We start from the raw sequence: 12,445 nt of genomic DNA, 5'->3' as shown, positions 1-12,445 counted from the left end.
TTTATAGGTTTATTTCCGTTCTCTTGCATTGGATCAGCACCCATGCTGCTTTGCTGTTGGTCACATCTCTCACTTTTGAGCTTTAGCATTAGATTTAGACCAAAGGGATCTCAAAAAGAGAGGAATAGAGCTTAATAAACTTAAGTTCCTGTGCTGATAGACGGTGGATGCGCTTCTATATATATTATTATATATATATATTCTATATTTTTCACAAGGTATTATTTCATTGAAATAATGCTACTTTTACTTAAGTATAGGTTTTGGCTCCTCTACTCAATTCTGCTGGATTACAGAAAATGCTTTCAGTGGTCTGTGGTGAGGCAACCTGTTAGCGGCCTTGCTAGCAGAAAAAAGATGCTAAGCAGATGCTAAGTGGAGTGGCTGCAGGCCCGCAGCACTGCTGCTGTGTAGCTGGGCTGAGTGTTGGACAGATAGGAGGAGGCCGTGGCTATTCTTGGTCCTCTGTCTCTGGGAAAAGGGCTGGTTGACATTTTCAGCATATTGTGGTGCAACTGGTGACGGAATGCAAAGAGACATGCATGAGGTAAATGGTTAATGTGCAGGGTGCAGCTCTCACAATGAATCATGACTCTTGCTAACCTGATACAGGAAGAAAACAATGACAGCTTAAAGAACATATCAGCGTTCCAATGTAAGTCCTTACAGCAGCATTTGACATCAAGGAACATGGGCTACCTTTCTTACAGTTCAAACGTTGCATCTTCTCTATCTTGCAAGTCATTTTAATAACTTACAATGCATTGTAATAGTAATATTTTTCATTTTGTTGTGTTAAATAGTAACTTAAATGAAACCCAAAAAATGGAATATTATGAACTACACACCAGAAGATATTCAATGTTTCAAGCATTTTGGGAACTACAAGACATTGTAAACGATAATTTACATACTGATTGTCTGTTTACAACATATTTCATAATTATCTACCTTGACATTTTTGCACTGCAAGACTTGATATTAATTTCATTGTCATTTTATTCCTGATGCTATACAGATTATCTCTAGCTCTGTTTATCAGTCTTGACGCATCTAAAATGTCAAAATATTTAAAATGTAGACATAAGTGACACCATATAATACAAATCTGCCGCCACTTTGGTTTAATATTTATATTAATTATATTATTTTATATTCATTTCTTTCTGTTCAGTTCAGTCCAGTGTTAATGCCGTGACTGTATTAAGTACAACATTGCCAAAGGGTTTTCTCTCTCCCCAGCGGGCGGCTACTTCATGAGTGACTCTAAGGCTGTCCTGCAGGGCTGCTCTGACTACTGGACACTGCAGGACCACTGGGCCATGCCACTGCTGTTCCAGATAACAGTGTGCGTGGATGTGCGTGTGATGACCCCGGGTGAGTGGACAGCCTTTAGCTACACATCTCCCCGCCCACCATACTACGACCTGGCCCTGCAGGGTGACGACAACGCCCTCTACGCCTGGCTTTTGGGTGTACGGCACCGATTCCCTGTGCAGCTGGAGCTGGGCCGCTGGTACCGGCTGTGCCTGCGGCGAGATGCTATGCGAGACAGCTTCAGCCTGGAGGTCAGCGGTAACCCGGACCCTCAACAGCGCACGGTTATTGCTCGGGGAATCCCACCCACGGGGACCCTTCTACTGGGCTGCCAGCTGCGGGATGCCTCCCCTGGGGTCACTCTGGCCACTCTGGAGCTCTACTTGTTTCGTGTTTGGAACGACGTGTTGCAGCACGGGCCCTGTGAGGATGGCACAGTCGTGGGCTGGGACTCTCGTATGTGGGGCATCACCCGTCCCCAGGCCAGGGTCCGGGACGATGCGCTGCAGTGTGGTGAGTGCAGTCACCGTGGAAACGGGCCTAGCGCCAAGCGCAGTTAGCTGACAGTGGGTCTGGCTTAAAATAGCAGAGATAATGTGAGCAATTATAGTGCATACAGCAGTGTTAGTCTGGGTGGCTCACTTAGCCTCCAGCATATAGAGTCATGCATGCGTTCTCTTTCACCCACTCTCCCTTTACTCTGTGCGTGCATGCTTTCAGTTTTCTTCCTCAACTAAAGGAAGAACTGATTCAGACACTATGTAAACCATATAAACCTCATGATGTCACCACTTTCTGTAGCATTTTGCATGAAGCCAGACTATGCATTATTTGCATGTTGTGAATATGGATACTGTATGATGCATGAAGTGGGTGTTGGCTTATTTGTTGTGTGATGCATTGTGGTTCTGTTTTTTTTTCCACTTTAAAGCTTTCATCCACTTTATAGAATGAACGTACAAACTCTGTCAGTAGGGGTGCACGATTGGAAACAGCGAGACTCAAAATCAGCTAATATTCCCTCAAACACATGAATTTATTTTTATTATTTGAATTTCGGCTGATCTGTGGTTCAATTTTATGACGTAAAATAATGTGAGCCAGTATGCTGCATAGAGTTGGGCAGTATTACAGTAATACCACCATATTTAAAAATGATGCCGGTATTTCAAAATTATGACATGTCAAATTTCTATTCCATGTCTGAACAGACAAATAAACACATTCCACCCATTTATATTTTAGAGGGGCTCACTGATTGGTGGGAGCTCACCAATAGGTGGGGCTTGTTGTAAGAACCAGGAAATAAGCTAGAAAAAACCAGCATGGCAGTCGCTCAGTATTGGCTATTAGCTACACACACCACACAACAGTACCAGTCTGACTGCATGTTTTAGGCTACTGCAGACCATATCATCACTTATCAAATAATACTTTATAGGCTGTATAGATTGTAACAACTACAACAAAAGTCCTCATAGGAAGGTCTGTTCACTCTACGCCCATCTTGGCAGTTGTTTCTAGTTATACAAGACCAGGATCTTATCTGTTTGCATGGGGCAAGAACTGAAAACCCCAAACTAATAGTCAAATTAAAGTTACAAAAGCATACCTCACTAAAAATCACTAAAAATCTGACAAAAAGCATAAATAGTTTGTACCTTTTGGCTTGAATAACTTATTTATCACGATTGCTATCAGTTAACTACCTCTTCTAAAATTCACTGTTTTGGAGCTTAAAAGGTACAAGGTGAAATAAGTTACGATATGACTAGGCCAGGGGTCGGGGGTCCAAATGTTAAGAAGAGCCATTTTGTCCTTCCAACAAAAATCAAACCACCTTGGGAGCCACAACATCTGCGTCTTGCGTGTGTTACCCTTCAGAAATGCTTAGCAGCCAAAACATTTTATATCAGTATGTTAATTTACCTCACAAAGACCAATCATCAGCAAATTTCACTATAATTGTATCAGAATCTGGCATATAAATTCATAATCCGTGCACCCCTAATTGTCAGTCATAGTAGTGAGATCTGCTCTTGGTTCTTTATCTTTGTGCATGACTTTCCTGTAGGCATGCTCAATCATTTAGGCCGTGTACGGGTCAAACGACAAAACAGCGAAACACAAATTACACAGGGTGAGTGCACAGTTGTCTCATTTTACTAACACGTTTATTAACGTGTTAATTTAGTGTAGAACTGTTCTGTGTTTTTCTGCTGTGAGCTTTGAAATACTCATCTCAGGGAAATGCTTGTAATGTTCAGTTTCACTAAAATTGGGTCTGTAATTCATTTACAGTCACGACCTCTACAAATGCACGAGAATTCCTCTCCACTGCAGGTAAGTGTATAAACTACTGTGACAACATTTTATAGAATCAAACTTTTTCCATTAGATAGGACATCACTCGCTCTGTGTTTGATGTCTATTCATGTACGTTCACCTCTCTATGTTTCTCTTCTTATGCCCCTGTCCTTTTCTCTCAGCTCCATTTCTCTCCACACTGGCCCTGATCTCTACTACAGTGAGTTCACCTCCACAGCAAGGTCAGTGAGCAATGGGAGCCATTGTACTGTGCTGCTGGCAGGCTTGACATTTGCGTTGGTGTTTGTGTGAGTGTGTGTGTGTGTGGGTGTGTGTGGTGGGGGTGGATGTGCAGGCAAATGATTGTCTCACACTTCATGTAACATCCATACAGTCTCTTTAACATTTTGTAGTTAGCCTGACAGCTAAGGCTATGACTATGATTTTGTATCTATTAACACAATCTTTGCTTTTAATCATTAGCAGATACTACAGCTACTACTCCACCTACAAGTGCTACTGCTACTACTACCGCTACATCTACACCTACTACCAGAGCTGTCACAACAGCTACTACTGTTGCAACTAACCCTACAACCACTAGTCCTACTACCACTGCTACGCCACCTACAACTGGTGCTACTAGTTCCACTACATCTACTTCTACTAAGATAGGTCCCACCACAAATAGTACTGCTGAAGCTAAAGCAACCACCACAACTACTACGACCACACCTACAACTGTTACTCCTAGCACTACTACATCTACTCCTGCGATCACCACAGGTACTACTTTTGCAGCCTCTCCTGCAGCCATACCTACTACCACAACTACAGCTTCGCCTACAACTGCTACTCCTAGCACTACTTCATCTACACCTACAACCATAGCTGCCACAATAAACACTACTGGTGTTGCCACTACAGCAATGACAACCACCACAACAAGTCCAACTACTACAGCCACCACCACATTTAGAAGTACACCTACAACTACTACTACTACTACTACTTCTACCCCTTCTAGCATATCTACCACCACAACTACAAGTCCACCTACACCTGTTACTCCTAGTATTACTGCATCTACTCCTACTACCATAGCTACAACCACAACTGCTCCACCTACACCTGTTACTCCTAGTATTACTGCATCTACTCCTACTACCATATCTACAACCACAACTGCTCCACCGACACCTGTTACTCCTAGTATTACTGCATCTACTCCTACTACCATAGCTACAACCACAACTGCTCCACCTACACCTGTTACTCCTAGTATTACTGCATCTACTCCTACTACCATAGCTACAACCACAACTGCTCCACCTACACCTGTTACTCCTAGTATTACTGCATCTACTCCTACTACCATATCTACAACCACAACTGCTCCACCTACACCTGTTACTCCTAGTATTACTGCATCTACTCCTACTACCATAGCTACAACCACAACTGCTCCACCTACACCTGTTACTCCTAGTATTACTGCATCTACTCCTACTACCATATCTACAACCACAACTGCTCCACCTACACCTGTTACTCCTAGTATTACTGCATCTACTCCTACTACCATAGCTACAACCACAACTGCTCCACCTACACCTGTTACTCCTAGTATTACTGCATCTACTCCTACTACCATATCTACAACCACAACTGCTCCACGACACCTCTACTCCAGTACTGCTGCATCTACTCCTACTACCATAGCTACCACCACAACTGTCCACCTACACCTGTTACTCCTAGTATTACTGCATCTACTCCTACTACCATAGCTACAACCCACAACTGCTCCACCTACACCTGTTACTCCTAGTATTACTGCATCTACTCCTACTACCATAGCTACAACCACAACTGCTCCACCTACACCTGTTACTCCTAGTATTACTGCATCTACTCCTACTACCATATCTACAACCACAACCACAACTTCTACTACTGTAGCTACCACTACATCCACAGCTCCACCTGCAACTGCGACTACACCTACTACTTCTACTCCTTCTACCATATCTACCACCACAACTACAAGTCCACCTACACCTGTTACTCCTAGTATTACTGCATCTACTCCCACTACCATAGCTACAACCCCAACCACGACTTCTACTACTGTAGCTACCACTACATCCACAGCTCCACCTACAACTGTGACTACTACTACTACCACTGCTCCTTCTACCATATCTACCACCACAACTGCTCCACCTACACCTGTTACTCCTAGTATTACTGCATCTACTCCTACTACCATAGCTACCAGCCCAACCACAACTTCTACTACTGTAGCTACGACTACAACCATAGCTCCACCTACACCTGCTACTACTACTACTATTACTTCCACACCTATTACAATAGCTACCATCACACTTACAAACCCAACTACTACAACTACCACCACAGCTACAGGTCCACTTACAGCTGCTACTACCAGTACTACTGCATCTTCTCCTGCTACCACTGCAACTACAGCTGCACCTACAGCTGCTAGTGCTACTACTACATCTTCTCCCATTACCACAGATATCACAACTACAGCTGCTGCTACCACTACTATCATACATACAACATCTACCACTACCTTTTTTCCTGCCTCGTCCAGTGCACCCAGCACTTACCTTACAACTATGTCCGCCCTGCAAACCACAGCCATGTCCAAAACAGCAGATACAGTCTATAGCTCCACAGGTAATGGCCAGCCCAGTAGCTAGATAGGCCTCACTGCTTCTGGAAGTTCAGTGGTCCACATGTTTGCACTTATATGTCTTTCTCCTACAGCAGCGAGCCCAGGGGGCCATGAGGAATCAACCGTTATCACCACAATCCATCCCACCACGGCAGCATCTACTCGACTGAACTCATCTTACCTCTCTCTAATAACAGTAGCCCCCACCACTCTCACCGTAAACCAGACTGCATTCAACACTTTATCCACAGGTATGTAACTGTTAACCTGAATGCTCTCAATGTCTTAAAGTTCAAAGAGAAAAAAACAGGAAGGGTGTTCTTAGGCACAATGTGAAGCGGAGTGCCTAAAACTTCCTTCCTTGTGATAAAAAACGCACAGCCTCAAGTGGCTTATTGCTTTTATAAAGCAGCAGCCAACATAAAAGATAAGATACACACTTTTTCAGAAAATAATGTTATTATTAATAACATTAAATTAAATGTTATTATTAATAATAATCGGCATAAGCAAGTGTTCCGCCAAGAAATGTAGTTCCAACCATGGACTGCTGATTGAGGAGAACGTTTGGTCTCCCGTCTCTGTATACTGCGGTCATTTTATTACTTTTTTTACTTTTTGTCGTGTAACAATGAACATATAATAACACGGCGCTATTTAATGCAAAAATCTTTGCTTTATAAGTACTTTTTGGTCACCAAATTACCACCACAAGTCTTATTTGGCACCAATCCAGCGGCGCCCTCTTCTCACACTGGCTTGAATCTTAAACGGCTCCCTGCTCCCTACAAAGTGCACTACATAGGAGTTTAAATACTGGATCCTGCAGCCCGACGGTGCATAATATTGCTAAGACATAGTCATTTGGGACTCAGCCACATCCATGCTCAACAAATGATGCGCTATTTGGTTGTAGAGGGTAGAACATCTACACTTTCATAGCTAGCACACTATTTAGGGAGTATGGGGTTGTTCAGGATTCAGCCTGGGTTTGACGCTACTTATGACTGAAACACGAACATTTGAAGTGTGTAAGCCATTGAAGTGACATTCTTTAGACTTTTATACTGCCGTGCACTACAGTGTCCTACTAGAAATGCATTGTTGGTTGTTGAACTCCTGGCTAGCTCACCAAACTATAGAATCATTTTTGTCCATTTTTGACTGCACACAGTATACATAGTTTTAAAGGGCTCATATCACAGAAAAGTAATAATTCCTCACTTTTTTAACAAGAACAGTATGTAGTGTTTAAACACGGTTAAAGTTTCAAAACGTGTTACTGACTCCATAGTCCATTTTGTCCATATATGGAAATTAAGCCGCAGTTATGAATGCAGCAGTGTCTTTTTTTGTGATGTGTTGGAATCCAATGCATCTACATATCTATAAATAAACAGGAAAAACCTTCTACAAAAGTATTTTGATGTCATGGTTTTTCTGATGTCACAGAAACCAAAACATTTACCTGTTTGGCCTGTAGCAGTTTAGCTGAACAGAGATCATTTACATATATCAGTTTAAGAGGTACTATAACTAAAACAGCCTGTTTGATTTGATTCTAAGGGATAAAAGAGAGGTTGAAAAATGGTCACATTATAGTGAATTATATGACTGCATTTGGTACATAAAGCCGTACAAGTATCATAAATGGACCCCAGGGAAAAAATACATTTCAAAAAATGTGAAGAAGTTCAAAACAGATATATAGAGATTAGAGACCTTATCTGCAAATCTATGAGTTCATGAGATTGTTATTATAATGTAAACAGAGTTAATTCCTTTTATCTAATCATAAGAGAACAGCTAACATATACCCAACAATAATGAACAGTAAGGCCCAATCCCATTTCACCCCTCGCCCCTACCACCTAGCCCGTAGCTCTTCGTTCTGGGTGTTCACACCTAGGTAAGGTGTCCCGATTTTTGTTGAGATAGAGGGGTAGGGCGAAGAGTTAGGGCTACATGGCCCTCCAAACGGAGGTTTTTCAGAGACACACTCCAAACGGAGTGTCATGAGAAAAAAAGAAAAACCGACAAGATGGCTGCACGAGTGACCAGAAAAACGCACAGATGTTAATATTTTCTCAGTTAAAAATTACAATAACCATTGTATTATCTTAGTTTAATGATGTTGTAATGTATTATGGTCCTTTTCTTCATTACAAGCATAAAAAATTGCTAATAGTACGCTAATGTTTTGGTAGATGGCTTGCTAGATTTCCCTTTCCACCTTAAATAGTCCAGCAGTACTGATGCCTGAAGCAGCAGAATGTAACTGCTGCTCCATTTAAGGTGGAACAGGAAAATTCAAACAAGAAGCTGGCGAATAGCTGACTTAAGCTTCATATCACCAAAGAATTAGGGGTGGGCGATAATAAATAAGTATCCCCACCTCTTTGAAGGCATATGATGCCCTAAATATAACTAAAGCCCAGCAGTGAGGTTGCTGAACTTTACCCTCCTCTGCTATCACTGCAGACTGGCAGTGTCGCCTACAGAGCAGCGCTAGTAGCTGTTAATGAAGTAATGTTCTTTTTATTTGAGGGTCCCATTTCAGAGGGAAGATTTCAACCACTACCTCTTGTTACTCAGTTCCAAGGGGCAAGGTGACACTCGAAAACAAGGGGTAGGGGTGAATATAAGAAATGGGATTGGGCCTAAGTATCAAAACAGCAAAGGCCTTTAAAGCTCTTTAAAAATGCAATCTTACCCTTTCCAGATTCGACAGTGGTGGTGCAGTGCAACCTTTCCCAGTTCTGCGACAACAAAAGTAAGCAAACGAGGCCAATCTTAGTAAAATAGTGCTCTTCATATTTATTCTTTGCCTCAACATTAAATTCAAAACTCTGCTCTCGATCTCTCTGTAGCGTCATACTACTGGATGTTTGTCAGTGTTGAGGTGGCAGTGGAAGGATCCACTAAGAGTGAGCAAGATGTCCAGGCCTGGGTAAGTACACATTAATAGTTCTTCACAAAGCAGCCTTTTGTGTTGAAACTCTTGTTTTACTCTATCGGTCTGTTTCATCCCTCTCTTATCAGGTTTCAGAACTTTTCAGGTCTGAATGTGATCTTGGGGATCTGATGCAAAGCTCATCAACCACATTAGCCACATATTCAAAAAACATATCAGATGGAATTACAACAGGAACAGCAAGCACTTCAACTTCATGCCAGAAAAACTCCACAGTCGCACTGCAGGTGACTGTTGCTGACATGGAACATGTTTAAAGTTTAATCTTACAATGTGTGATTAAAATGAAATGTAATTTGAAGTGTTTTGTCTTCATTACAGGACATTAGCGTGGACTGTGAAGATAAGAAAAATTTCACGTATGTCGTAAATATAAACATTAAAACTGTAGAAAAATAATTTCATATGAAATATTGAGGATGGAGCTTGTGTGTCATTCTGTAGTCGGCTTCATGTCTGTATTAGGATCTCCAGATCTAAGCTGGTTTTCTGTTTGAGACAAATGAATGGCATTTTCGAATATTGGTGCTCACATGCCCAGTGGCAAAGAAAAACGTCCCAAAGCTGATATGTTTTGCAGTACCAACTTTTCTCCTTTGAAAGTTGCCAGATCCACAGAGTTACGAAGTCATTAAGAATCCGAAGTACGACTATTGCTACATGCAAGCTAAAACTGCAGCGCACTGAATGGACATCATAAGACTGGCACCTCGCCAAAATACCCCATGCAAACCAGCAGGCTTTGTCAAATGTGGCAGTCTTGGCAGTAGAAGGCTACAGTCTGAGTAGCTGATAATATATAAAATAAAGTGACCAGATATTTGAGATGAATACCGGGGACGTTTCCAGTTGGACAGTCTGTATATCATTAAAATATCCAATGTTTTTATGTATGAAATGAAAAAGGAAAGCACAGTTCCAATGTCATGTATTTTGTCCATGGTAATTTTTGTACTATAATAAACTATAGTCAAGGCTGACAGATAAGATTGGGTACTATGTAAGTAATTTGTCAGAGGTTGTATAAACCTGTAATTCATATTCAGATTAAATAACAATGAAAAAATGAAATACAGAAAAAAGACCCATTGCTAAAGCCCAATGGCCAGACCCTAAGCACACCCCTAAACACACGTAGCTCCAGTTCTGCAGAGACAGACGGCGGCTATCAACATATGCCTTTTGTCATATATGGATGGCTGAAAAAGTGAAGCAGTTTAAAAAAAAATTATGCACTATTTTTTTTAACATTCAAGAACATTGTATGCCTGTACAAATCAAATCACCTATCACCTGGTAGTACGATTCAAGTCCCATAACCCCACCCCTGCTTTTAATCCCTGGGTTACCTTGTGTCTTGACAAGATATTTGTGGTTATGTTGTGGATGCTATTGACACTTGCTAGCTTCTGATCGTGGGAAAGGCTCCAGCCAGGGACAGGCCACCAAATACAGGGACTGTCCCCAAAAACAGGGATGTCTGGTCACCCTAGTATAAAAGTGTTGCTTAATACTAGACTTACTTTCACGTGATGTTTTCAGTGCTAGCTTGCTTGTAGCATAAATGTAGCAATATTTATATTTCGACTGCTTAATTGTTATGGAATTCCGAGGATCCAGTGGCTTGAAAAGGTCGGCACCCCACTATCTGTATGCCACTGGATCCTCTGTATGCCACTGCTGGTCTACCTCCGGACCACCCATTTTATTGTCTTACCCGTACAAGGTCCAACTAGTTTTCTAACAGATTTTCAATTCACACAGCCTTTTATTTTGGAAAATTATTTTTGGAGAATAAACTAAGCCAAATATTACAAACAACTGAAATGAATGTCTATGTCTAGTATAAAATGAATCGGATGCTGACACTGTGCTAAATTAAAAGTATTTACTGAACTAATTTACAATTATAATGAAAGAAAGAAATGAAGGAAAAATAAGTGAACTGGACTGAAAGTGAAAAACGAGCGATGAAAAGTGGCTTTTTGTCTAATACTCTGCTTAACCACCAGTAGGCCTCCCGGAAAATGCTGAGCAAAAACACAGCTTTTTTATCAGCAGGCCAACAGTGGCCCACCATCCTCTTGCCTTCTGGGTCAGGACGAAATGTGACTCGACAAGATTTTTTAAAACCCCATTTATTTTTCTCATGGAGAAAATCTACTTAGACCTGAAGTTCCTAACATGGGCACAAAAGCGACTACAGAATGACACCAACTTTAGAGGTCAGTTATCGTACTAGCCATAAGCAGTAACCAGCTAACTCTCTGCTTCCCTCTTCATTACAGGAAGACTAACTGCACTGTGCTGATTCAGTTAAACCAGCCCACAGACACATGCTCCATGAGGCAGCTCCTCCAGAACAGAAGCAGAGAATCTTCTTTACATGCTAAATTAATGGGGGAGGTGGAAAGAGTGGGTAGGTGAGACCAGAGATGGTCTTGAATCTAATAAATTATTCATGCAGTTTATGAAGAGGCTCTGAGTAAGAGGTGATCAATCATCTACCAATCACCCACAATAATGCTTGGGTCGAATGGGCCATTGATTATGCACTGCTGCAGCACTCAGTAATTTGTCTCTGTAGGAAAAAACCTCTGCGTGGATGAGAACATGTTGCCCCCTGGAGATGGCTTTGTGTACTGCAACTCCTCCTTGCCTTCCTCTGAAGTCTGCCAGGCTAAGAAACCAGTCAACGTCACATGGTATGACATATGTTCTTCATGTTCTCCCATTTACTTGTGCAAGACGTCACTGAGACCTAACTGCTGCCTAATGTTTTCTCCACCAGCTCATATGAGAAGAAGAGCTTCACCCCTCGTGTCCTGAATGAGGCTCAAGCACAGCCCTGTGACAGTGAGTATTAACCATGGGACCAAGCACCTTTACCAAAGCTTTACCAAAGCTTTAGGTGTGAGCCTAAACTTTATACTATTGGTGGTCTCACTGCTGTTAAAGTGATAGATTGGCAAAAAGTCTGGTTTACACATTTTTCCCCTTGCCCCAAATGTATCAGTCAGCCAAGACATGTTTGTCAACTGAGATGTCCTTTGATTTTGCACTGAAGCTGGAGCTATGAGGTTAAAATAGCTAAAAAGTGATGGTAGCTTACACCTTGCCAATTACCATCATACAAACTG

At 41.7% G+C, this 12,445-nt stretch overlaps 1 protein-coding gene across 1 annotated transcript in view; it reads left to right on the top strand.

The window, feature by feature from the left end:
* Positions 1-12,445, top strand: part of LOC118798558 (mucin-5AC-like) — a 44,231-nt gene that overhangs the window by 16,879 nt on the left and 14,907 nt on the right. Inside the window, exons 3-16 of the mRNA XM_036557938.1 lie at positions 1,243-1,830; positions 3,392-3,457; positions 3,619-3,660; positions 3,807-3,866; positions 4,108-5,316; positions 5,485-6,333; positions 6,424-6,582; positions 9,054-9,104; positions 9,202-9,281; positions 9,374-9,532; positions 9,627-9,664; positions 11,594-11,724; positions 11,893-12,010; positions 12,097-12,161. Of these exons, the coding sequence (XP_036413831.1) occupies positions 1,243-1,830; positions 3,392-3,457; positions 3,619-3,660; positions 3,807-3,866; positions 4,108-5,316; positions 5,485-6,333; positions 6,424-6,582; positions 9,054-9,104; positions 9,202-9,281; positions 9,374-9,532; positions 9,627-9,664; positions 11,594-11,724; positions 11,893-12,010; positions 12,097-12,161 (3,615 nt within the window). The remainder of the gene's footprint in view (positions 1-1,242; positions 1,831-3,391; positions 3,458-3,618; positions 3,661-3,806; positions 3,867-4,107; positions 5,317-5,484; positions 6,334-6,423; positions 6,583-9,053; positions 9,105-9,201; positions 9,282-9,373; positions 9,533-9,626; positions 9,665-11,593; positions 11,725-11,892; positions 12,011-12,096; positions 12,162-12,445) is intronic.

The sequence above is a fragment of the Colossoma macropomum genome, unplaced genomic scaffold (genome assembly GCF_904425465.1).
Source record: "Colossoma macropomum unplaced genomic scaffold, Colossoma_macropomum, whole genome shotgun sequence".
In the NCBI taxonomy this organism is placed as follows: Eukaryota; Metazoa; Chordata; class Actinopteri; order Characiformes; family Serrasalmidae; genus Colossoma; species Colossoma macropomum.
This window is presented reverse-complemented; position numbering and strand designations above follow the sequence as displayed.